The sequence below is a fragment of the Corella eumyota genome, chromosome 2, assembly GCF_963082875.1.
Source record: "Corella eumyota chromosome 2, kaCorEumy4.1, whole genome shotgun sequence".
NCBI lineage: Eukaryota > Metazoa > Chordata > Ascidiacea > Phlebobranchia > Corellidae > Corella > Corella eumyota.
In genome coordinates this window covers 8617609-8645169 of record NC_137491.1, presented here as the reverse complement: position 1 = coordinate 8645169, position 27561 = coordinate 8617609, and the positions used below count along the sequence as shown (strand labels likewise).

At 25.8% G+C, this 27561-nt stretch overlaps 1 protein-coding gene across 3 annotated transcripts; it reads left to right on the top strand.

Annotated features, from left to right (window-relative positions):
• The first annotated feature begins 377 nt into the window (after window positions 1-377).
• Window positions 378-21261, top strand: LOC145743104 (uncharacterized). 3 transcript variants are annotated; one of them, XM_082560994.1, is made up of 52 exons: window positions 378-516; window positions 4627-4727; window positions 5138-5193; window positions 5458-5571; window positions 6521-6597; window positions 6787-6904; window positions 7069-7234; window positions 7358-7436; window positions 7516-7654; window positions 7759-7821; window positions 8166-8195; window positions 8692-8787; window positions 8957-9094; window positions 9203-9307; window positions 9423-9536; window positions 9659-9715; window positions 10407-10517; window positions 10642-10752; window positions 11341-11487; window positions 11661-11704; window positions 11824-11974; window positions 12173-12285; window positions 12697-12775; window positions 13003-13178; window positions 13929-14075; window positions 14219-14347; window positions 14442-14535; window positions 14705-14817; window positions 14936-14993; window positions 15082-15226; window positions 15397-15513; window positions 15657-15720; window positions 15855-15955; window positions 16063-16197; window positions 16372-16462; window positions 16628-16724; window positions 16889-17005; window positions 17250-17355; window positions 17619-17721; window positions 17879-18004; window positions 18084-18181; window positions 18343-18465; window positions 18614-18709; window positions 18794-18912; window positions 19037-19170; window positions 19247-19359; window positions 19527-19745; window positions 19882-20019; window positions 20141-20277; window positions 20442-20660; window positions 20802-20987; window positions 21066-21261. In XM_082560994.1, the coding sequence occupies exons 1-52, from the start codon at window positions 464-466 to the stop codon at window positions 21084-21086; spliced, it is 5784 nt and encodes a 1927-aa protein (XP_082417120.1). In that variant the 5' UTR covers window positions 378-463; the 3' UTR covers window positions 21087-21261. The 3 variants fall into 3 exon arrangements, with proteins under 3 accessions (XP_082417120.1, XP_082417122.1, XP_082417121.1); XM_082560995.1 differs by lacking the exon at window positions 378-516 and adding an exon at window positions 1650-2006; XM_082560996.1 differs by lacking the exon at window positions 8166-8195 and having other exon boundaries at window positions 379-516.
• Window positions 21262-27561: the final 6300 nt, after the last annotated feature.

Below are 27561 nucleotides of genomic sequence, written 5' to 3'. Positions count from 1 at the left end.
TATGTTTCTTAATTGGAATGCAAAAATAAATGATAGTAGCAACAAATACTTACTGACTGAACGCAAATATTTTTCTAATTAACAACTAAATAAATAGACAGAAGTTAAAAAAAATAATATTGTCATATATTTAGATATTGGCGAAATGCTATGTTCAGATTTTATTTTTTGGTAGTCTTAGTGCTGACCTGTTTTCTATTCGTATGTTTAACAGTTAGTTAAAATTAATGATTATACCAGTCTGCCAGTCAACTAAGTTTGTGAGAAAGGCATTCTGGCATTAAGGCATGAGGTACATTTTATGAACTAAAAAAATATATTTATTTGTAATTAACTTGCTTGTTGTGATTTGTATTTTTACAGAATGTAGTTTAAAACATGTTTAATTGCTGCTAATTTTTTTTTATTGATATTGCAAGCCATATATTTTTGCCAAACAACAAACAATCATAAAAGTGTTAAGATGGATTCTGTTTTACCTGATGATCCTACACTGCCCCTTGATTTTGATGCAAGGTAATTAATAGTTCTTTTATTAAAATCTTAAACACTGGGTTAAATTTTTTTTGATTCGTGATGTTTATTTTATAATGTGATGTAATAGCAATTAAATAATTTGTTTTAATTTTTGCTAAAAGCTTTTATAATTTAAAAAGGTGATGCTTGTTAAATTAAAATTTGAATTCTAATTGTTGGGTAAATAACATTTTTTGTTTGATATTTGTTCAGTATTCATTTTCTTTAAAGCATGTTTTTAAAATACATGACTTAGTGTTTCTTACCAGTTAATTATGTATATATAATAATTTTTTAAATAAATTTTGTGAGTTTCTGCAAGATGGCAACAGAGAGCAACTTTGTGCTTTTCTACACCTTAACATGTTTAAAATATTAAATTTAATAGTAGATTCGACAATATTTAGATAAATAAAAAATTGATTAGATAATTTAAACTAATATATAATATATTTTAAGCTAGTGAATAAATGTTTTTGTTGGTAATTTATTGCATTAGCACATAAGTCTAGCCACCTAAAACATTAAATTACTTTAAAAGTGGATTTTAAATCACCTTTTGACGACTGCAGATTAATGAAGAGTTATTATTGCACGATATTAATTGTTATCGCTCTTACGTCGCTCCTATTGGGAATTAAATAATTGCATCAGTGCTTGTTTATCGCTAACATGCAGCTGCTTTGTCTCGTCTCACCTTTTAATGAGATGCCTTCGATTGCTAAGGAAGTTACAGAAATTACTGTCTTGCGCTTATTTAGTGTTAAGCAAGTCAAGTAATATAAGAAAGGAATAAGTATTTTTACAAATTACAGTCACATATACGCGCTAATTAGGCTAGGTCACTTTTATACTTATGTTAGTCTGATACTTGGTACGATACGTTACTAAGTGCAGCATATACTTTATTCTCAAAATAAATAACTCATCAATGTAAATATGGCATTACTTTTTACTTATGCTAAACAAGCAAGGTATCATGTAAAACATGGCGTTACCGCAGTAATAAACAGATTTTAAATTGGGCCAATTATCATCTGTTTAATGATCGCACATCGGTGTTATGTATTTTTGCCGGCGGCAATTTTCCCTTTTCTAATTTTCACGTCGAACTTTTTTGCGTTTTAGCTAGCTATAGGCCCGCCAGCACGGTAGTAAATGATAGTTTTTTGAACTTGAATTCTCTGTGAATTTGACGAAGCTGTACTATATACAACGCTCGTGGAAGATAGACTATCAAGAAATTTAGAACTTTAAGTCTACGTTGCTGGTTATTACGTAAGAGAAGGTTTGAGTGAAACTTTTATGAAGGAAGGTTTGAAGGTCGATTATACCTACAATGGTTCTCCTATAGTTTTAAATTAAAGTTATGTTGAAATCAAGAAAAAAATCTGGATTTTACCACAATTTTCTACGTAATTACGAAAACAAAAGAAGTATAGTTCAAATATGTATCCGTTCTTAAAATCTTGGTACCAAGCAAAAGAAAGGTATTTTTTTCTTTTTCGAACATTCTTTTGTTTTACTTTGGTATTTGCTTTAAATAAAAATAGGATTTTTTAATTACTTGTTTACTTTTCTTAACGTTTTGATTTGTATTTAAAGTAAATTAAAGAGGTAAAATTAAAAACAGAATTAAAACATATAATATAGGTAGTTAGGTACTGTGTTAATAGAATTTAAATTATTTAAAAAAAATCAATTGAAATTCTTATTTTTCAATAACCAGTTTCTTACATTTTATACAAGCGTTTCATTTCAAGCTACTATCTTGTCAAAATTAAATGAACTAACCAGCTTATAAGGGAGTCAGTTAAGAACAAATAAACAAAAACAATTACTTTTTTGTTCCTAACACATTAGAAGTGCAGATTAGACAATACATTATAGGGCGGTATCAGTATACAATGATTAGCAGTTTATTGTCTTCGAAAAAACAGTTCATATGCATTATTACCATTTAAAATATGTATAGTGTCAGTTATAGACAGTCAGGCCAATTGTAATGCTATATAGCTTGTATGCTTTTGAGGTTGGGCTATTTTATGATATCTTATTCAAAATTAATTAAAAAAATGTTAAATTCGATGCATTCGAATGCTTGTTAGCCTAATAATAAGGAATAAACGAGTAGATCTAAAATATTCATGAGTTCAAACTGAGAGAGCGCGAACCGCTTATTTTAATATGTTGATGACATACGGAAGTTGTTGAATAGAACGCGCGTGTTTCAACGCTTTATTTTTTATGCATATGCCAGCCGTAGCGGGCTTACTAGCAGTTATATTATCGTATAGTCGTATTTTAATAAAATATTTTGACAGTTACGTTTAAATAGTAAACGTATTAAGCTATATGTAATAGAAACATATTTTAAAAATGTGTTTAAGTGGTGGGTAAAATTGACAGATGTTAATTTAATTTTCCATTTTATTGGCTTCGAAATTTAGAAACATCTTTTTTACTGTTAAAAGCTTATTGAAAATGTCGTTACATGGATACCTAAAGATTTATAGTAAGCGTAAACTTTACGGGTTTAAGCTAATTAAAATATATATTGTTGTTTTAGAAACGTGTTTTACAGTTGTATAATGTTTATATGGTCTGGTAAAGGAAGGAAAAACGTTTTACGCTCCAGCAAGCCTAAATTCTAGCAAGCTGAATGAACTAAAACAAGAATTTTTGTTGTATTTTGTAATTTTAAAGACAGCTTACAATTTAGGGTATTGTAATGCTATGGTGTTATATACATTAAAAAAAGGGGTTCATTAGTTTTTAAATGTTTTTTGGGAATCTAAAATTAGCGTTCGTGATTTTGATAAAACGTGCTGACGTTTTAAACTATTAGGAATGCGTTGATAAATCTTTAGAAATGTTCACTGACTTGAGGAATTAAACCGAGTTTACTAAAAGGAAATCAGCGTGTGATTTTTAATTTAAAAATCTTTAGTTTTCAAGTCATATTTTAGAATTGGTAAATGTAGAAAAGCTTAAAAAAGCTACCCATTTTCGATTGTTTGTGACGTCATATCTGACGTGTGAAGTGCAGAATTTACGATGAGAAGACACGTGTTTACTTAACATAAATGTCAGTGTAAATATTGTATTGTCATTTTACGACCCCACAAATATTTTCATTGTCTTTTTTTCTACCAAAACGTCAATAAATATGGTAAAAATTATTTTCTAGTTCATTGTTCAAGGTATGCTTTATGTACAAGTTTGGTTTATAAATAAATAGTTACAGTTTTTACATATATTTTGGTAATGGCTAAGAAATTGTTACCACACGTAAATTGCTTGCCTACTTGTTAGTATATGTATACCTAAAAATATTATATTCATTTATGTAAACAGAAAAATAATCTGTAGTAGTGACTAATGGATTTAATAAAACAAATGTGTTGTTAAAATTTAACCTATTTCTGATTTAATCAAATACAGATTATTTCAATCACTGTCATTAACTTATTATGGTTACTATTTGTTGTCAACAAGTGCCCACTTTATTACTTGAATTGCTTGTTAGTTTACTGCGGTCAACACTTGAAGTGTTTAAATGTGGCTATTTAACCTCTTGGCCCATATTTGAGTACCTTACCTACATAGCAAACTTAACACATTTTTTGTATGTTACTATTAGCTTAATATAAACGTTATTGAATTGATATGGCAACTTGATTAATGAAGTTCATTGACTAAATTGCGTGGTTTGCTTCTTTATATTGAGCGTCTGTAAATATGCTTTAAAGAAATGTGGTTTGATGCATTATCTAAGGGTATTGTGCCCTCCTTTGTATTGGGATTGTTATACAAAACATTTTATAAATCGACATGATCTATGTGGTATTAGATTAGGTTCAGTGGATTTCTAGGGTTATAATTCTAATGTTATGTTGCTTAGAAACTATGATTAAATATTTAAAGAGAATTTTTAATTTAAGATCAGTCATTTTAGGAGTTGTGAATTGGTGTTTTTAAATATGTTTTTAAAAAGAATTACAATACTTTTTATGTTTTAAATAAATAATTAGTATGCAGAAGTTTTTATTAATATTATATTATATTTTAGTAGATCAAATATTTAAAAAAAAAATGTTGTTAATTTAGTGTTGATATTTCACACCTCCCCGATATAACAAATATGGGGACCCCAATTAGAAATACCGACAGATTGAGTGACCCAGGTCCTGGACCCTCTTACCCAGCAGGTAAGAATTTTGAAAAAAAAATTATAAAACAAAAATTATTAAAATAAAATCTTTTTTTTTAGTTTTTATATTTATTTTAATAAAAAAAATTATATTTCTATTAATGTGGAAGACAAATTATAATTTAATAAATATTACAGCTAAATGGATTTATTGAATTTAAATATTAATGGAAATATGGTTGATGTACATTTTTAAATATCTAGGGAATTTTTAAATAAAATATGTTGCAAAAGTAAACATAAAGATTTTTCTTCTAACAATTTTTAATATCAAAAGCAAACCTATTTTATATTAAAAGCAAACATATTTTATATCAAAAGCAAACCCATTTTTTTAAATATTTTGCTTTGGTTTATCTTGTTTCTTAATCAATATTATTGACTAATTGATTGAATTTATTTTTTCAGTGTTTAATGTTTTAAGTGAATCACCTGGAAGTAGTGTAATGAAGGATTTTGGGACAGTAAGTTTTATTTTGAAAATAATTTTATATAAATACTTTAAATTTTACATAATTAAATTTTAAATCAATTGATAAACATTGTTTTTTAATTTAAAATTATTTTACTTATAATTGTTGTTTTAAATATAAATTTATTAAATTTGAAAGCAACATAAAAAATAACACACTTCTTAAATTTTTTTATTTTTTTAAATTTATCACACTAATATTTTTTTAACACATCATTTAAAATTTTTAAATTTATTTGTAATTTAAATATTGCAGCAAATATCTGACTTGAAGAAGGAGAATTTTAGTTTAAAACTTCGAATATTTTACATGGAGGAGAGAATAAATGAACATGTAGAGGGAGATAACCACGATCAACTCTGGAGAAATGTAAATAAATAAATATCACATCAAAATTTTACTGTAAATCTAAATATAAAAAGATGTAATTTTTATAATATAAGATTGGGTTATAAAACTACAATGTGGATAAATACTAAAGGTGAAATTAAACTGTGCAAGTGATTTAATGAATGTGTTTTTTTAGTGTGTTTTTGTTATGGTCTCATAAAGTTTTATAAGCGGAGTTTTTAAAACTTGTGAAAAAGGCTAATTGATTTATTGCGTCTAGTTAGGTTTAATTAAGTAAATTCCTTCATGGATTTGTGTAATTTATTTGATGACTTTTTCTTTGTTTGTTGTTGACACAAGGCAAATACGACGCCGTACAACTTCCCAGCTCAAACATTCATCCTTCTGTTTTTGGCATTCTCATAAAAATGGGCAGGTTTGGACATAACTTACACAATTCACACAAATAATTCAATAAACATAAATCAAATCATTGTTAGAGCTGATTCTTTTATGTTTTATGAGCAATATTTGCTCTCTTTAAAGCCCCATGTGTTTACATTGCTGAGCATTTAATTGCTGTTCTTTTGCGTATTTTTTACATTGGAGATAGTAGTCAAGGTGGCAATGTAAAATTGTGATGCTTAATTAGGCTAGTTGAGGTTTTTAATTGTTTTTTTTGAGCAATTAAAATGGCTTTTCGGAATTTAAAAATTGGAAAAATAGTTCAGGTTGTAGTAAGTTTTGTTGTCGATAAAATATAATTAGCAGCTTGTTATTTTTTTTTTAAATTAATATAAAACATGACAATATAAGTTTTAAAGTTTATTTATTATTCAACTTGCAAAAAAAAATTAAATAAAAATTAAACTTTTAGCATATAAAAATTAAATATTAAAACAATATTAAATATTAAGTAATATTATGTGTTAATTTAACTGAGTATAAAAATTGAATAAAGCTTTATAATAATTTTATTATGTTACAGAACATTGAGTTGAAAGTTGAATGTGACAACTTGAAGAAAGATCTTCAACATAAACATGATCTCCTTGTTAAAGCCTCGTAAGTTTTTCTGTACATTAGACTTCAAATTATACTATATTCACTAAAATTTAAAAATACTATATTAATCTATACAAAAAAGTGTAATATTTTAAAATAATTTGCAATAGTTTGGTTGTTGTCATACCTACTTTTTAGTTATTATGATAAATTTTTTTTTTAAAATTAAAAATGATTTTTGTTGTACAGGAATGCAGTAGCAAGTATGTACACTGAACCTTCCGATGAAAAAGTAAGAGAAGAAGCTCAACAAGAAGTTGAACAACTAAGAGAAGTAATGAACGAGAAAGTTGAAGCTGCTGAAAGGGTAAAACTTATTAAAATCCGTTATTAAAAGCAATTTACAAAGTATTTTGTATTGAGGTTTTACTAATAATACATTTGTTTAAAAAATTACTGAAAATATATTTTTTTTCTTTTTTTTAAATTTTTTTCTCTTTTTACTAATTCGAATCTATAAATTCGATAAAGGAATTACATGAAGTCAGACGTGAAGCTTCAACTGTATCAGGAAAAGCTTTACAATTTCAAAAACAATTTACAGACATGAAGGATCAGAATGAAGAACTTGTCAAGGAATTGGATGAAGCAAAATCGAAAATTCAAGACTTAACTTTAAACCCAATCCAAGACCAAGGTAAGTTTAAACTTTTATTTTTAGGTACTTTATGAATTTTAAACTTAAATTTTATTGGGTATAATAATTATTAAATTTATTCCTGGTTATCGTTATCAATAAAATATTTTAATTTTTTGCAAGGTAAATTTGGTGATAAACAATACAGAGATTTACAAAAGGAAAATATTGCTGTTAAACTTGAACTAGAGGAAGCTGAAAGGTTCGATATTTTACATGTTTTTCGAATAAGAATAATAATAAAAATTTGTGAAGTTTTTAAATAAAGTTTTTATTTTTAGATTCATCGAAGATTTAAAGAAAACTTTAAGTTCAAACAAATGTGTGATTGAGTTGTTAAATGAAGAAAAAGAAAATTTGTTGAAGTCCCAAGTTGAACCAATGTTTCAAGAAAGTGAAAATTTCCAAGTGAAATTACAGGTATTTAAACAATAAAAATTTTATTGAAATTTTTTTTTAAAGTTTTTATTTAGTAAGCTGGTTGGTGTTTTAGTGTATTTATAATTTTTTTGTAATTTTAACAGGACATGGAAGCTTTGCTTGATGAAGCAAAAACAAGGGAAGAAGCAACAGAAAAAGAATATCAGGTTTTACTTTACTTTTATTTTTAACACAAATCTTTATATTTTATAACAGTAAATAATTTAGTCTATCTTTTGGTAGTATTTTCCAAAGAACTTTTGTAACTAAAAAGCATTGCTTTTAAGTTACCATTCAATGTCAGTACCATATCACAAAACATTGCTTGTTAAAAAGCAACACCTATTATAGTTACTTTAACAGCAATATGTACTAGATTTCTATAGCTTTGTCACTATAACACTAAATCACTTTATGCATTTACCATGGTCTTATTAAATTGTAACTGTCATTTTACATTAAACATATAGTAATTGTCACTGTTGTGTTATTCAACCAAGTTTGTTGTTAGGTCTTGCTTTCTTTACAAGATGAATATGAGGTACAAATCATATAAAAGCATGTAAATGCCTGGTTTATATATATCATAGGCCGCTATGTGCTTTAAACAAAGCTTATACATTTTTGTTTGATTTTTATAATTTCTTCTGTTAATGCAGAAGAATTTATTTTTATTTTGCTTTTTGCATGTTTTATTTTTGCCTGAAGAAATGTTGTTAAAATTATGTAAAAAATTTATATTTTGGTTTGATTATTATTATTTAATAAATTAAATAATTTTTAAATTGGCAGGGACAAATATCATGCAAAAATTGTTAAAGACAATTAAGGTCTAAAATTAAAATCTGATATGATTGTTAACAAATTTTTAGGTTCTGTTAGGCAATTATAAATAATCATATTATGATTCAAACAATTTTTTTTACCAATTTTAATTGATCATATTTTTAAATTTATTGAAAAACATGCTATTACTGCACAAACACATTTTGATGATTCAAAAAATTGACATTAAGTTTATATATTAAATATTTCAGGAACACATTACAAAACAACAAGAAAAATTGGATGACTTTCAAGATGCTGCAAACCAACTAACTGTTGAACTTGACAAGAAACAAAACGAAATTGATGTAAGTATTTTTTGAAACAAATTTATGGTTATAGGTTTACTGTCACCATAACACCATTTATATGTTGATACTAGTTAAATGCAATTACCATTATAGTTTTATTAAAAAACTGTTTTGATATAATTTACTTAATATTTTCTTGTACTTAATTTTTATTTTTTATTTTTAGGAATTAAAAAGAGACTGGGTTGAAAAAGAGAGAGGGTACCAAAATGATGTTGAGAAGAAGGCAAATGAGAATGCTGAATTAAAAGAAAAAGAAGGAAAGGCTGATAAAGATATTAACAAGAGAGATAGAGCTATTGCAGTAAGCAACTTCTCATTAATTAAATATATATCTAATAATGTTATTTCATTTTTAATTAGTTTTATTATTAATTTTATTATGACTTAAAGTATGTTGTTTTTTAAATAGGGTTTAACACAATTACTTCGTGCAAAGAATGAGGAAGTTGATAAATTAAAAAATCAACTTTCAGAAGTTGAAGAAAAAATTGAAAAACCATCAGATAATAATAATGTAAGCATAAAAAAATGGAAATTTTAGAGCATGCTAAATATTCTACTGAAAAAAAAAATGTTCTTGTTATTAAATGTAACACTTTAATAACCTTTTAATTAATTTGTCCTATAAGGAAATTCTTGGTCAACTCAATCAGAAAAATGAAGAAATAAAAAATCTTAAAGAAGAACTTGCAGAAGCGCAATCTAAAATTGAAGATCAAAAATCAAATTCTATATATGCCCAGGTCTAATTTCTCTTTAAAATATTTCTTTTTTTGTGTTTATAATAAACTTTTTTGTTTGACAATTAAGTAAGGGTAATTTATAGTTTAAAATAACACTAACATTTGTGGTGACTTATTTTTAGGAACCAGAGTTAATTGAAATGAGGCAACAAGTTGAACAATCCAATCTGGCCCTACAGGTTGGTTTGTTTATTTAAGAATTAATATTTATTTTGTAATTATTTTTTTACGTTTAAACTTTTAACTTATACCAGGTTGAAATTAAGGAAAAATTTATTCTGAGAGAAAATTACAACAAACAAATTGAAGACTTAAAGGAGTTAGTTAAAGAGAATAAGCAAGATGCTTTGTTTTTACAACAAGAGGTTATTTCATTTTAAGAACTACATTAACTAGCATAAGAAGGTTAAATGTGAATAAAATTTTTCAGAAATTAAAATAGCACAAAATTGGTCTTCAATTTCAGTTAAATTTATTTCAAAATTACTCTCCCCTTTTTACAATTACCCTTTTTACAATTACTCTCCCCTTTTTACAATTAAAAATTACTCTCTCCCTTTTTACAATCTTCTTCAAGTCAAAACATCCCTTATTTTTATTGTTTGAATAATTAAGTTATAATATGCAGTTACGAGATGCAATAAAAGAAGTAGTTGATTTAGACAAGAAACATGAATCAGAAATTAATGAGCTTAACATGCAAATTAAAGCACAAGTTAAAAAGAAACTAGATAGTCAAGAAAAGGTTTTATTATACAAGATATCGAATACCATTATTTCTGTTTTAAATGATTATTTTTCTTTTTTATTATCTGAAAAATTTTGATTTCAAATTTTATTTAAAATATTTTAATTTTTTTATGATTTTAGGAGGCACAGACTGAAAGAGATGATATGGAAAATAAATATGAGAATCAAATTGAAGAATTAAATCAACAAGTTTATGAAAAAGATCAACAAATTGAACTTCTTAAATCACAGGTTTGTATTAAAAGAAAACGTTTAAATTATATATATTTATATTTAACATTGTTCTGTATAAGATACTAGATTTTGTTAAATTTTTGGATTTGCAAATTTTTTAATTAAAAAAGTGTTGTTTTAGATTTTTGAACACGAAGAAACAGTTTCATCACTTGGTGGTGCTGTTCACTCACGAAACGAAGAAATTAATGAGTTACAAAAAAACAACGAAGATATTCTTAAAAATTTACAGGTACCATACTAAAATTGAATTGTTTGCTATACTATGATACCAAGATATTTCCATTACTTAAATACACCAATATTGCAGTAAATAAGCTTGAAACATACATACCAAGAATATTAAGGTCAATACATACTTACTAGATTAGAGAGGCAAAGTATATAGAAATAAAGAAGCAAAGGGATTTATTACATGTTCAGTGTAATGAAGAGAAACAATTATTTTCGAAATTAGCAAACAAATTTTTACAGAGAGGTGGTAGTAGTTTGAACAGTAGTGTGGAAAGTTGTTTAGTGAATAAACTTAAATTCTGTGGAGACTCTTTGAAGGTTAAAACATAATTTATTACTAGAATGTTTTATTTAATACATGTTGTTTTTTAATTTTGAAGAAAGTAGAAAAAAAATAAAGGCTAAAAATTACAATATTTATATTACAATTGGTATTACTTCAAACTGTTTAAAAAGTATCAAAAAGTACTAGAATTAATATTATTTTTTTAGTTCAAGAAATCTAAAACGTAATTATATATGAACTTGCTAATTTAAAAAGTTATTTAAAATAAAATAAAGTTTGATACGAAAGTTTTTTATTTAGGAGTTAATCGATGAACGTGACAACTTGTATGCTGATCTTGAAAGTGCCAACAATGAAATTGAGGAATTAAAAGCAGAGCAATATAACCTGGAACAACAATATAAACAACAAAAAGAACAGATTAAAGCTAAAGATCATGACTTGCAGGTTTGTGCAATCATTTTTTAATTTTAAATATCTTAAATAAAAAATTAATAAATTAACTTGATATTAAACCCTATTTTTTCTAATTTTTCTTAAATAATTGGTAATTTAATTTACCAACTAACCTTTAATGCATGGTTAGCTTTACCAAATTTATTATTAATCTGTTTTTACAGAATCTTGAAAGAAGTTTGAAAGAAGAGTTGGATGACATCACAAGGTTATTATTTATCTTTAATTTTTTTCAATATACAAATGCCTTTTTTAAAATTTTTAAAATGAAAAATTTAAAATAGAAAAATCAAGTGTAATTTTTTTTTATAAAATCAATAATATTAGGTTGAACAAGGAACTACAAACCAAGTTGAACGCATACAAAGAAGGTTTTAAAAACCCGAGTAACACTGACCACCAACAGGAGATAGAGAGTCTTCAGAAGAAAGTTAAGGAACTAAATAATGAATTAAGTGAAGCTAACCACGCATTGAAGGTTTGTAAATTAGATTATCAATTATTTATGAGCGATAAATAGAATAAGTTCAACATTAAATTAAATTATTAATTTTTTGTTGGAAATTCAATAAGAGTAAAATTTTTAAGAATAAATCATTTTTGAATTTAACGTTAATATAAGTTAAATGTATTATAAAATAAATTTGATTTTTATTAAACTTTTAAATTATTTTAGAATATGCAACGGAAAGTTGATTTTTATTCGGATTCGGAATTCTCAAGTGATTGTTCTTCGAATTATGGAATTAGTTACTCCAAATCTTCAAGACATAAACCCTTACATAAGCGGTAATATTTTTTCTCATACGAATTCTTTTTATCCATTTTATTTATTATCAGATTCAATTTATTTCTCTGTTTAAAATATGGGTTATTTTATCATATTGTATACTTTGAATTATTGAGGAATATGCACAGCAATTTTGGGATTTGTTTTATAATGATTGGCATATGGTTACCTACAATTTTCTTTTTACAAAGAAATTTACCCACTAATTTTTAGAATATTTTATTAACTAACAATTGCGAAAATTCTTATACAGCAAAAATTAATATCAACATTTAAATTTATATAGGAGTAGACTATAGTGATGACTGTGATGTTATAGTATTGTACAGTAGAGTTTAAATTATATTATGGATTTTGCAAAGATATTGTATTTTTTAAACTTTATATTAATATTTATTTCTAATGTTTAGTTATAGTAAGAAATATGGACCTAGACCAGCAACTTCTGATGCATCAGATTCTAATTTTAACCAAACAAACAAATTTGAGGTAATAAATATTGTAAAAGTGAATTGAATGCAAATGAAAGTTTCTAATTTTTCCAGATAAATTTAAATTTCAAGGTTCAAGGTAGGTTATAAAATTTTTAGGCCCGATATTTTTTTCTAAAATTAAATAACTTTTTCTAGTAAAGGGTTGGGGTAGTAGGGGTTGAACAGAATACTTTTTTTTATTATTTTTGCTTTTTAAACATTTTTTTTTAAATTTAATAACAGAAAAGTATTCCAAATGACACAGTAAACACAACCTTCTTACATCTTAACCAAACCTCCTACATGGACATCCCCACTCCTAATGGTTACCACGACAATCATGATAATGATTATGATCATGATGATAGTTTCCTAAACATGAACACTCATGAAATGAAGCAAGTTCTTATTAACACAAGGTAAAATTTTTTGATTTTATTTAGGCCAAATTGTTGTTTGTTTGCAACCATGAAATAAAATTATCATTCTATTTTATTAACTTAGTTTTACAATTTGAAGTATTTAAAAGTATGTTCATTGTAATAGTAAAAGTATCCATTTGCTTTAAACACTAACCATAAACATACCAGTACTTTAATCACACAATTAACAATAGAACTTAACTACAAACTTTCTTATTTTGATTTGTTATTCGACTCTTCATCAATAACATTCCAATAATCAATGAGAAAGCTTTGTTTAAATGTTTAAGTGTATACATGGAGTCTAGTGCTTAGGTTTTGCCGCAAAATAGTGGAGTACTTATGCTAAGTGTTTGGGTATAGCTCATTTTGGAAGAGTTATTTTGTTTTAAATACATCTAGCTGTATGTTTTAACAATATTGAAAGTAAAATTGTTAAACATTTTAGAAATATTTCAAAGAAGGTCAATTTGAAGGAGATTTAAAATCATTGTTAAAAGAAAGAATTTTTTGGTTTTAAATATTAAAAAGAGCTGTAAAAATGTTATGAATATTTAGAAAGAAAGTTCTGTCGTTAAAGTGTTGTAAAAAGTTAAGTTTTATCTGAAATTGAAATTTCGACATTTAAATTTATTACTAGGCAAATATTTAGTCTAAAAGTCAATAAATATTGACTAAAAAGCAAATAGTATAACTATCACATTACCATAGGATTTGTGTGTTTAAAATTTAATATTTTTGTTTTAGAAACCAGTTGGCTGATACTATCACTGAAGTAAACGAATTAAGAAAAGAGTGTGATGCTCATGTGGATAATTTAAAACAAATGGAAAAGAAAATAACAGAGAAAAATCAAGAATTAAAAAATCTTTATGAAACTGCACATAGTGAAAAGTAAGTAAATATAAGACATTTTAAATTTTATAAATAGCAACCAGACTGAAAACGACTTTTTAAATGGTATAAATGGAAATGCAATATGTTAGCTGTCATTGCAAATTTTAATTATTTACAAATTAAGTCATTTTTTTTATTAGAATGACTCAGGAATCTGAAGTATTAGGTTTGCTTGCTAGAATCAAAGACAATGAACTGACTAAAAATAGAAATGTTGTGGTGGAAAATGGAATTATATCTGACAGTGAACATTCAGTTATATCATATCGGTAATTTACCAAATTTTTTAAATAAAAGTTTGTTTTTTTTACTAGTTTTAGTGGTGGAAAAAAGATTAGTTTTAATTGTTTATTTATTTTTTAGATCAATGGAGTCCGATGGTATGAGTAGTTTACACAAGAGTGAATTACAAGATGTTATTGTCAACTTAAAACAAAAACTCTCCAATGCTGAAAAGGTAAAAATTTAAATTCTAGGTGAAATATTTTTGAAGTGTATATATTAAAAATGTGTAATCAGTTTCCTTAGGTTTTTAGGATTGTTTTTTTTAAATTTTTTTTTGCTTAATATTTTAAAAGAAAATAATTTTTTAGTTTTGTATAAATGTTGATATTTTTGATTGGCAGGTAAACGATTTATTGAAGAAACAGAGTGACAATGATATGAATGAAATGCAAGAAAAAGTTGAAGAAATGAAAACTCAAATGGAATCTTTGAAACTTGAAAACGAAAAACTAGAGTAAGTAATTTATTAAATAAATTTGTGTAAGCCCTGTGAAATTGTTTTATTTTGTTTGTATTTTATTAGGTTTATTTTTGAAATTTTTTTTTGAAATTTTTTTTTCTATTTTCTGTAGAAAAGAAAAACGTTCACCATCAATTCCATACTTAAACAGCAAAATACCTCTTCCAAAGGTAAAATAAATATTGACAAAATAAATTAAAAAATAATGAATAGTAATATAAAATTTAAATAAAGTTAAGTGAATTATTTATTTCGCAGACTAGTAAAATCGGAGATAATGTATTACGTCAGGAATTAGAGCGAGCTCGAATGTTAAATGGAAAATTAAACAAAAGAATAGTTGCGACAGAAGAGACTGTCAGACAACAAGCTGATAGACTGAACAGATGCAAAATTGCTCTACGTAAGTTTTTAATAATATTCTGTCAGTTTAATCAAATTTGTAATGTTGGAAATTATTAATATTTGTAACATTTTTTTTCAATTGTACAAATTTTAATGTTTTGATAAATATTAATCAGAAAAATTTTAAATCTTCCAAACATTTTCAAATGTAATAAATTTTATATGAAGGTGAAGCAGGTATAGTTAGTCCTCCAATGTCTCCAATAAGAGGTGCTAGAAGTGTTCCCAACCTTGCTTCACCAACTCACAATAACAGCAACAACAGTATTGAGGAATATAATCAAGGTGGTTAAATCTTAAATCAATTTTACCTGGTTCATTGTAAATCCCTATAATCTTGATTTTTATTCCATAAAAATAACTTAGTAGTAAGGCAATGTAAACTAAGTTAAAGTTTAGTTAAGATTTTTTTCGTTAAATTATTTTAGGTTTTCCACAAAGAAGCCAAAGTGCAAAGAAAGCACCTTCTCTCTCTCCTTCATCGGAACAAAAGTAAAAAAATAATTTAAACATAAAACCAAAAATATTTTTTTGTTTAACATAACAAATTTATTTAAAATTTGTATATTTTATAAAAATTAGAGTAATTTAAATTTCCTGTTTTATTAATTTTTGACTTATTATAGGTTCAATTCTCTGATCCAATCACAAGCAAAAGAATTATCGAATTTAAGAGAACAACTTTCTCTAGCTCGAGAATGCAGTAAAAGATTAAAAAGACAATCAGGTAATTTTTTACAACTAGCTAACAAAAAAGTGATATTTATGAAAGCATTTATTTTAAAACCTATTGTTGAATCACTTTTTAAATAAAGATTTTTTTTTAAACTTTAGATATAGTTATAAATGATGTGAGCTCTCTACTGTCTTCATGTGATGACTTTATCGATGAGAAAGTTATTGAAAGTGTAGGGGAAGAAATTGAAAGTTGTCAAAATTTGGTTCGAGAAATTAAAAATCATTTGCATGGTAAGTAGATATAATAAACAGAGTTTAAAACATTGGTTATTGAAAATGGTGTACATTGCATAAGCAAAGTTATATATATATTTATATTTGTGTGGAGTGAAACATTAAATATAGTAATATTTGAAACATTAGTATTGTGAGTTACTGTTATTCTTTTATTTTTTATTATTATAGAAACTGATTCTACTTCATCTCAATCTGAGGAAGAAATTGAACAAAAAATTTCCTCCAAAAATTTTAAACCAAACAATGACAAACTTGACAGGTTTGTTGTAGTTTTTTAATAGGTTTTTATTGACAATATATCTATCTATTAAAAATGATGTTGTATTAAGTTCATGAATCTTTTTTTTGTGATTAAGTTAAGTATATAGTTTGTGTAAAATGATTGTTTTCTAAACTAATAATGTCTGTTTTAATCTAATTTCAGGCTTAAGCAAGAGTTAGAGGAGAAGAATAAAATTATTAACAATCTTGAGAAAAAACTTGAAACAACCCAGCTAGATGGAAGTTTACAAACTCCAAAGGTTTGTTTATTATTTATTTATATTGGAACTAAATTTATGAATTGTTTCTTGTTATTTTACTCAAGTAATTTAATTTTATAAAAAAAAAAATTTTTATTTTTAAATCAATTTTTTTTAACTTAAAACGCTATGATGATAATTTTTAATTAAATTTTATTTCATAGAAATCACATCAAACAAAACAACGTCACGGTCTGTTAACTCCCACCACCTCCCATCATTCAATACACTCGATATATGATGATGATGTTCTGGATAAACTATCATCGTCTGTCAGCATGGTAAACTTACCTTAGTTCGTATTTTGATTGTAATAGAAGTATCTTAATGGGTGTTATAAGTTAGTTTTTTGTATTAATGTAAAAAAATATTCTAAATTATTGATACTTTTTGTATTTTCTATGCAATTCAATGCATATGTTTTTAAACTTTTAGTGTTGAATATAAGTTTATTTCTCTAAACTATATTTTGATAAGAATATTTTAAGTACAGTTTCATCAATAAAACCTTAATAATATTATTAGGTTGATGACAAATATAAGAAATTACCACCAGTATCACCACGTAATCTTCCAACCTATCAGAGAACAATTGCAGTTACTGAATATTTACCTCCTGTGTATATGAAAGGCAAGTTAAATAATTTTAAGTAATTTTTATTCCAACATGATATTATGAGTTTTTTTTTTTTTACTTTTAGTTACTTAACAACTGCATTGATTTAAAACTAATTAAATTTGTCAATGTGTTATATATAGACAGGCTAATTGACGCCACAATAATTCAAATTAATTCCCAAATGAATAACCTTTTGTTAAATAAATTAACCACATTACATACATTTAAACTATTAGGTAATGTTTTATATTAATGATGTAATCATTTATATTTAGATTCACCAAGTAAGAGGTTTGGAGATGACGCAAGAAAGTTGGATAAATTTTCACTTCATTTTGGAGGAGCATGGTCGTCACCCGGCCAACCTAAATCCATCAGGTAAATAGTAAACTAAAAATTAAAAAAAATTCAATTTTTTATGGTTTGTAGTATTTGTACCTGGATATTTTCAAGTAAGGTTTAAGAATAATTTTTTTTAACTTTAGAAAAATTTATCTTTTTCAGTTTCAGTTAAAATATTATTATTTTTTTCTAGTGTGAACAATAGTTTGTATGATCATGAGAGCTCGTGTGATGATGAAACATCTCATGAAAATCACAAACTTTCACGAGAAGTTGATAGATTACGTCGAAGACTGAATGATCAAAAACGAATCAACAGGTTTGAATTTTTAAATATTTTATTTTTGCTAAAATTTTTTTTTTTTAATTGCTTTAAAAAAACTATTTTTTGTTTATAGAACACTCAAGGAAGAGTTAGAGTTGGCAATGTCAAGTTTGGAAAAATCAAAAGAAAATTTTGTGCCTGGATATCAAAGAAAACTTTCAAACAATACTGGTAACTAAAGCGCATTTAAGTAATCACCACATTTATTAATTAAAAAAATAAAATTTTAAAATCTATTAAAAAATGAAACAAGACTGACTCTAAAAAAACATTAGTTTGTGTCAATTTTAATCTTTTAACACATTTTAATTTAATTTCTTATTTTGTTTTAGATAACCTGATGAAACATTTATCGGAAATAAGAGGATTGCGACAGAGACTAGAGCGTAGTATTGCAACCAACGATAAATTAAGAGAAAAACTTGATGCCCAACTTGATTCCTCACGTGATAATGGTAAACATTAAATTATAATTACTAAAAAAAATTCTGATTACAGAAAAGTGGCAAATTTTTATATTAAGAACCTAATTTTAAGTGCTAAGCTGAATTTTGGTTTTTATTATTTTATGTTGTTGATAAATTAATGAGAAATTTTATTTAGTTTCAACAAATATATATCTCCCATATGATCAAAATGGTTCACAAAATAATTCACCCAACCCCAAGTTTGAAGAAAAAATGAAACAAACTTATTCAGGTACAAAAGTTAACATATTTATTTTAAATTTTGCTGTTTTTCTAATACGTTGTTTTTTTACTCATTTTATTAATTTTTGTGAAGATGCGATTGCAGAATTAAAAAATCTCCAAAAAGACTTGCATGAAAAGTCGTCACAAACAGATTTAATGGTTTCACATATCAACAAACTTCAACAAGAACTTCACCAACAAACTAACTTGGTAAATTTATTTTTTTTGCTTAAGATTTATTTTTTTTACTGAATTGTATAAGCAAATTTTAATTAAATGTGTTGGTATTGGGTTATTTTTCTATTTTTTTCAGTTTTTATTTGTTTTTTTTTAGTCTGCTGATTTGGGCAAAGAATTGTGTAATTGTAAAAACCAACTTTCTGAATACAAACATAAACTCGATGAAACAGAAAGTGAGAAAAATAATTCTGCAGCTGAAGTTAAACATCTTAAAGATCAATCAAAAAGGTAAATCATATTTTTGTAAATACTGTAAAATTTGTAAAATAAATTAATATTAAATAAATTTTGTAACTTTTTTTAGATTGTACAAAGATATGGAAAATTTAAAAGTCCAATTAACTGAATCTTATCAATTGATTGACTCATTAAAATCTGAGTTAAAACTTCATGAAAACATCCACCATAACCCAACTGGTACTGACATTATTTAAATAAAAATAACATTTTTATCAATAACAAATAATTCTATATTTACACTTTTGCAAAAAATATTTAAGTAAAAAAAAAGAAAATCAGGTTTCTTTTATTTTTAACTGCAATACGAATAATAAACTTAACTTTATGTAATTTTTACTTTTCAGATAATTATTCTGAATTCTTGGAAGAGATTCGATCCCTTAGGGTAGAACTGGAAAGAAGTATTGAAGTCAATGCAGCCCTTCGTAAAAACCTCCAAGATCAAGTAGATAGGAATCCTCAGCTAACAACAATTAACATCCATCATCTCTCACCTCCGGACCATCAGAGGATCTCTAAATCTGCTCCAACCACTGCAAGAAGAAGACTTCATCTTGATACAGGTTTATTTAAATATTTAAGTTAGTTTAGGTATAATTTTTTTTAATTTCTTTAAATGTTATTGAAAAAGTTTAAATTTTTGGTATGTAATTCTCGTAATCCATATTTTATCATAACATCATTGTTGTTTTCTCATAGTTGCTCCACCAACAAGGAACCATGTGTTTATGACTCCCCCTGCATCAGGATCATCAGATGGTGGAAAAACGTTTACTTTTGACTCCTCCATTCACAAAATGAACGGGGATCAATCTCCACCTCTTCATTGCACCGGAGGTAAGATTTTAAAATGTAAAAAACTTTTTATTTTAAATTTTGTTATTTTTTATTATTTCTACTATCTAATTTTAAAGAAATGTTTTTTTGTAAGTTTAATCAATTTTTGTTATTATTTTAGGTCCATATACAATGTGTAAGACGTCTCATTTTAAAAGATTGAGGGATAACATTTATGACAGCTCATTACTTGTTCGTTCACTTGATAAACAACTTCAACAAACTAATGTCATTGAAATTGGTCGCAAAAATAAAAACGTAAGACAAATAAAAAGTAATATAACAAATGGAATTTAAATTAAATATTTTTTAGTTTTACTATATGTATGTTTTTTTTACAATAAATTTTAAATTGACATTTTTGTATTAGTTGTTTGATTTTGTCAGTTTATAAAAATTTATTAAAAAATTTTAAACTTCAGGGCTACCAAAATCTTGATATCTCCAAGTTATCATCCTCCCTACATCGCCTCCGTAACCTCTCGGACATCAGTGAGGATACATTAAAGATGTTCTGGCCTTGCAACATCCCCCATCATAAGGACATGGATGTTCAATCCTTTACATCTTCCGGGGTTCATTCTTCAGGATCCGAGATGAATTCCTCGTTTTACAAGAGAATGGGTGATCCCAATAAAGAGGTTAATTTTTTTATTATTTTAGTTTTTTTACAACATTTAAAAACAATATTTAAAAATTTTTCATTATAATCTAGTATGTACTTTTTTTTTGATTTGAGCTATGCAACCAAAAATTTTTACATAAAAATTTAATATTTTCAGGCTGATGGATTACGTAGAGAGGTTGGAAAACTGCGCAGAAAACTCAACACACAAGATCGTCTTCTTAAGAGCACAGTGGATCGACTACATTCAACAAATAAAATGAAAGAGGGGATTGAACATTCCATTGTTCAACAATTAACCAAAACCCATGAGGTCTTAAGGAAGGCTCGCGGAAACTTAGAGGTAGGCTTAAAAAATTAAAATTTTGATGTTCTTTTAAAACCATTTTTAGTCCATTTTTATTTTTTTATTACCTTTTAGGCCAATGTGACATCAACGTAACATTACCAAGAAATAATCTGCAGAAATTTGGTGCCTTTTTATAACATCCACGTTTTCTCATTTTAGCTTTCTGTTATAAGCACACATATTATAACTACATTGCCTCTTTAATTATTGATATGTTAGCGTTTGTTATTTGTTTATAAATTGTATTTTTCGTCAATAAAACATAACAACAAAACTTTGTATCGTTCTTAAGTAATATCAAAGTATGAAAACCAGTTTTATTTTAAAAAGTTAATCGATTGTGATTGGATGGCCCCCAGAAAAAGCGGAGTAGCGGGTTTTTTTTAGCAAACGTTCTATGTATGCTCTGATCTTTTTTCCTATAAAATAATAAAGTTTAGAATGTTGCATACAAATATTTAAAGTGTAGTTGTAATTATTTGATTGTGTTAACGTTAAATGTACCATTTAAATTAAGATATGATTATTTATTTGTTTTGTGTTGGTGACTTTTTACTTTATAAAGGTTTTATACAAACTCAATAGTTTTGCTCATCAACCAGAATCTAAAAATAAAGAATAGGGTTAATATTTGTTTATGGTAATCTACCCTGCAGGAAAAATAAAAAAAGGTTAGATTAAAGTTTTCTTTTTAACAGGAACTCTAAAAAATAAAGAACGAATTAAAATTGTCCAAAAACAAATCGATGAGCTCTTCGAAATAGTCAACCAGCATCTAAAAATAAAAAACTAAATATTTAAATTTGTTTTTGGTAATCTAACCTGAAAAAAAAGTCTGTAAAAAAGGGTTAGTTCGATTTTAATTTTTTAAGGCCCCTGAAAAAAAATTATAATTTGGTTAGTAATGCCCCTGTAAGGAAATAAAACAAACGGTTTAAGAAGCCCCTGTGAAGGTAAATAATAGGTTTAAAGATAGAAGGAAATAATAATAGCCTGCAAAAAATAAGAGAGAGAAATTGAAAATGTTTGTGTTTTTTTCTGCATGTTTAATGTAGTGTTTACTGTGAATGCTATTTCGGACTCCGTCCATGATATTAAATACTGCTTTATATCGGGCTCCGCCCACGAAATTAAATAATTTATGTTGGGTTCCAACCCACTTACACATTTAGGTTTAGTACATAAATATAACAGGGCCAATAAAATACAGTGAATTTACACACATAAATAATATAAACCACACATAGGCCTAGTTTTCTAAAATTTAGTCTTCTAAATTGTTTATATATATATATATACTTTACTTGCGCAAAACACCTAAAAAACCATTAAACAGTCCCGTTTAATATAATTATAAACACACAGAAACCTAAACACATTGGAACTGTGTCAACTATACTACTTTTAATACGCAAAATTATAAGTTTTTAACTAGTCACAAATAAAGAGAAAATGCAGACACGTGAAACTTTTAACCCGTGAAAATTTAAAGCGCTCAATTATGCAGTACATATAAAAAATCAGGCACGTGAAAACCTACAGCCCTGCAGACCTCAACTAAATAAGGAGTTTTTTTTAGGTTTGAAATATGATCCAATCCATTCCAAAGTTGTCTTCGAGTCCTGAGTTCTTTGACTTAACTTCCCCCTCGCTAGTTGCAAGGGAGACTTATTATGATTCCATCCACTTTCCATTCCTCCAATTCCTGCCATTACCCTTTTCCTTCACTCATTTAATCCAAATAAAATCCATTTTCTCTGCATTGAAAATATTGTTTAGAAAAGAGTGATAGATACTAAACTCTACTTAAAATTAAGATTTTTTCAAATGTCAATTTTATGATATGTTGAATCGTGCCAAAACTTTTTAAATTATACCCCTTTTCAATTCTTTTAGTGCCAACAACATTAAATTATATCAATTCACATGACAAATATTATTAATGTATAATTGTTATTTTTTTCATGCCAACAATTTTAAAATATGTTCATTTTTAATAACTAATGCCAGATTTTTTAATTTATGCTAAATGTACAGCTATTTATATATTTAAATACCTCGTTTAACTACTTTTTGGGAGTACCTGCGCATCAACACAGGTTTAATATTGTTTATAAGTTTTTAATTAAAAAATATAAAAAATTATTATTTTATTAACTAGTATGATAAACTAATACAAAAATTTAGAACATTACAATTTTTTTATGATTATTCCAAAGTTAGTTGAAAATTAAAAAATAATTTTAACTCAATAAAATGAAAGTTAACACACCTGGAACAGTGTTTAGAAAACTTGGACACAAGATGTCTTACAGGAGCAAGTCCAACTACAACTACACCAACTTTTCTAAAAAAAATTAAAATCTTTAAAATTTACAGTTTTTTTATATAAAATATATTTATATTTAATTATTAACTGCTTATAATATGCCACACTTTATACTGCTAATGATAAACTTAAAAAATCTAACTTTAAATCACTAATAAAAAATACTCACCTCGAAAGTCCATCTGGAAAGAACTAAAATTCCGATTTCAATTCAAATTTGCCACGAAACACCAAGTCACGTGACTCTGCACGTGTTCAGTGACATGTGTGTACGCGCACGATGCCTCTTGCAGTGGAAAGCGCTTTTTAAGCTGTCACTCAAAATATAATTGCTTAAATTTGCAAAACAATTCATTAAAACGTTAATATAACAACACAAACTAATAACTTGTTATAATATGTAAATGTTTATTTACTTTTTAAGAATTATTTGTAACAATTAACGTCTTAAATTACTACTAAACAACTTATACGTGCGTTAACATAGCGCATTAGTTGCAACACAAGAAATTTCTGATTATGGTGCAACTTCGTGTGTTACAGTAATCTCTCGGGGAGACGCACCAATTAAGACGTTGCATTCCCCTCGCTTAATTGATAAATTACAGCTGGATTTATCTACATTTTATAACCTTATTTGGTAATAAAATCTCTGTTTAGTCTGCACGTGTTAACTAATTAAAATTTGCACCCGAGACCTTGTGCTAGAGGAATTTTAAGAGGAGGCGCACTAATAATGACGCCACGTTCCTTGCGCCTCGCTTGGTGGAAAATTTTAAGTTTCTATGTTAAAGCAATAGTAAACTATATTATTCCCTTTTCTTAATTTTAATAAATCAAAATCCAGTGTTTGTTAGTGTCCAAACACATTTTTATTATTCTTTTATAAATATAAAACTCAAAATAAGATTTTTTTTTTATTTTTAATAAATATTTAACAACAAAAAATAGCAAAAATAAATTAACTAAAAGTCATGCCTGTTCCATAAAGCCCTAAACGTTTGCAGAGAAGGCACGACCGCTTTTTAAAGGTAACCTGGCAATTATGTTAAAACTGCAATCCTGAAAAGGTAGTTATGGTTCGAAATCTTAGATTTCGAAACATATTGTTATTGTCAGTGTATTTATTATTATTATTATTATTGTTTTTATTCGTTCTAGTCAGAATTTTGAAAGACGATAACTTTTGTTCTTTAAAATTAAAAGTTCTAAATTTTTAGTATGTTTGTTATTATCCCAACGAATCGCAAACCTCCTATTTACGACATTTAATTATCACTAATTACTAATTAATAGATGTTTGTTTATTAAAATTTAAAGGTTGTTATTAATCTTTTAAATCTTGGTCAATTGTATATTATGATATTACTAACTCAAAAATAAATTAAAATTTTAATCTTTATCACTAATTACTTAATAAAGTTCGACATTAAGCATTAAAAATTTGGTATGATGTATTTTATAATATAAGTAATTAAAAAACATATTAGAAAAATAATTTTCGTTTATTTATCATATTTAAATGCTTGTTTATTTAATAAAAATCAATTTTAAGAATTTAAAATTTACTATAATTCATATCCTAATATCACCAACTTAAAACTGGGTTAAATATTAGTTTTTGTTTGTATTATATATATAAATGCTTGTTTGTTTATTAAAAATCAAAGGTTTGTAATATTCTTAGTTAATGTTTATGCATATTTTTTTTTATTTATAAAAATTTATGTTAAAAATAAACAAATATTTTCGAACCATATTTTATTTATCAAATAAATCTAGTTTTTTTATTATTACAAGTGCTTACTTAAGCTATGTATACAATTTTGCATTATTAATAGGTCGTGGCAGTTATCTCAGTGCGAAAGGCCCAAAACTCTCAGTACTGAGTTGCGAGGTTTGGTTCCAAACTTAAACTCCTCAAAATAATCAACTTACCAATTTTTTGTATTTTGCGTACATAGGGCCGGTTATATGATCACGTGACCTAGCACACTAGTAAAAAATTTATAAATTTTTTTTTTTTTAAATCAAAAGATAACTATACCAATAAAACCGCACTGTTCTAACAGCCGTGCTTGCAAAAATTTTTTAGCAAACATTAATATTTCCGAGAGTTATGACAAATTTAGGACATTGATTTTTAAATTTTTTTAGAACTGTTTTGGTATAACTAATGCTCAAGATAAAGAAATTTTCGAAAATAATTAAAAGAACAAAAATACATTTTTTTATTTCCCGTACATTGAATTGTTCGCGCGACCTTTTGACCTAATTAAACCCAAAATAAAAATTACCTCAAACTTTTGTTTTACTGAAAATTTTCGCGAAATGTTTTATCTTAAATGTTAGTTAGGCCAATGCGCGTCTAATAAAATACAAAATTTTAGGTTTTGAGATTTCATAAATTTTTAATAAAAGTTTTATAACTTTTATGAATATTAATATTTTCGAAAAATATTTTGTAAACACGGTAATTGGACCTGTGCGGTTCTAACACAACAATTATTTTTCGATTTAAAATTTTTTATTTTTTAAAAAAAAATTTGTATGCAATATCATTGGCCAAAAATATCACGTGACCTAATAAAAACCAAAATAAAAATTACCTCAAACTTTTGTTTTACTGAAAATTTTTGCGAAATGTTTTATCTTGAATGTTAGTTAGGCCAATGCGCGTCTAATAAAATACAAAATTTTAGGTTTTGAGATTTCATAAATTTTTAATAAAAGTTTCATAACTTTTATGAATATTAATATTTTCGAAAAATATTTTGTAAACACGGTAATTGGACCTGTGCGGTTCTAACACAACAATTTTTTTTCGATTTAAAATTTTTTATTTTTTTTCAAAAAATTTGTATGCAATATCATTGGCCAAAAATATCACGTGACCTAATGAAAACCCAAAATAAAAATTTCCTCAAACTTTTGTTTTACTAAAAATTTTCGCGAAATGTTTTATCTTGAATGTTAGTTAGGCCAATGCGCGTCTAATAAAATACAAAATTTTAGGTTTTGAGATTTCATAAATTTTTAATAAAAGTTTCATAACTTTTATGAATATTAATATTTTCGAAAAATATTTTGTAAACACGGTAATTGGACCTGTGTGGTTCTAACACAACAATTATTTTTCGATTTAAAATTTTTTATTTTTTTTTTTTAAATTTGTATGCAATATCATTGGCCAAAAATATCACGTGACCTAATAAAAACCAAAATAAAAATTACCTCAAACTTTTGTTTTACTGAAAATTTTTGCGAAATGTTTTATCTTGAATGTTAGTTAGGCCAATGCGCGTCTAATAAAATACAAAATTTTAGGTTTTGAGATTTCATAAATTTTTAATAAAAGTTTCATAACTTTTATGAATATTAATATTTTCGAAAAATATTTTGTAAACACGGTAATTGGACCTGTGCGGTTCTAACACAACAATTTTTTTTCGATTTAAAATTTTTTATTTTTTTTCAAAAAATTTGTATGCAATATCATTGGCCAAAAATATCACGTGACCTAATGAAAACCCAAAATAAAAATTTCCTCAAACTTTTGTTTTACTAAAAATTTTCGCGAAATGTTTTATCTTGAATGTTAGTTAGGCCAATGCGCGTCTAATAAAATACAAAATTTTAGGTTTTGAGATTTCATAAATTTTTAATAAAAGTTTCATAACTTTTATGAATATTAATATTTTCGAAAAATATTTTGTAAACACGGTAATTGGACCTGTGTGGTTCTAACACAACAATTATTTTTCGATTTAAAATTTTTTATTTTTTTTTTTTAAATTTGTATGCAATATCATTGGCCAAAAATACCACGTGACCTAATTAAACCCAAAATAAAAATTACCTCAAACTTTTGTTTTACTAAAAATTTTCGCGAAATGTTTTATCTTGAATGTTAGTTAGGCCAATGCGCGTCTAATAAAATACAAAATTTTAGGTTTTGAGATTTCATAAATTTTTAATAAAAGTTTCATAACTTTTATGAATATTAATATATTCGAAAAATATTTTGTAAACACGGTAATTGGACCTGTGCGGTTCTAACACAACAATTATTTTTCGATTTAAATTTTTTTATTTTTTTTCAAAAAATTTGTATGCAATCTCATTGGCCAAAAATATCACGTGACCTAATTAAACCCAAAATAAAAATTACCTCAAACTTTTGTTCTACTCAAAATTTTTGCAAAATGTTTTATCTTGAATGTTAGTTAGGCCAATATG

Bases quoted from the DNA above. Each gene is read 5' to 3' on its own strand.
- LOC145743104 (XM_082560994.1), top strand. From the start codon at position 464: ATGGATTCTGTTTTACCTGATGATCCTACACTGCCCCTTGATTTTGAT. The intron at 7,235-7,357 runs GTAAGTTTAAAC...ATTTTTTGCAAG, and splicing joins AAACCCAATCCAAGACCAAG to GTAAATTTGGTGATAAACAA. The intron at 18,005-18,083 runs GTTTGAATTTTT...TTTTGTTTATAG, and splicing joins GATCAAAAACGAATCAACAG to AACACTCAAGGAAGAGTTAG.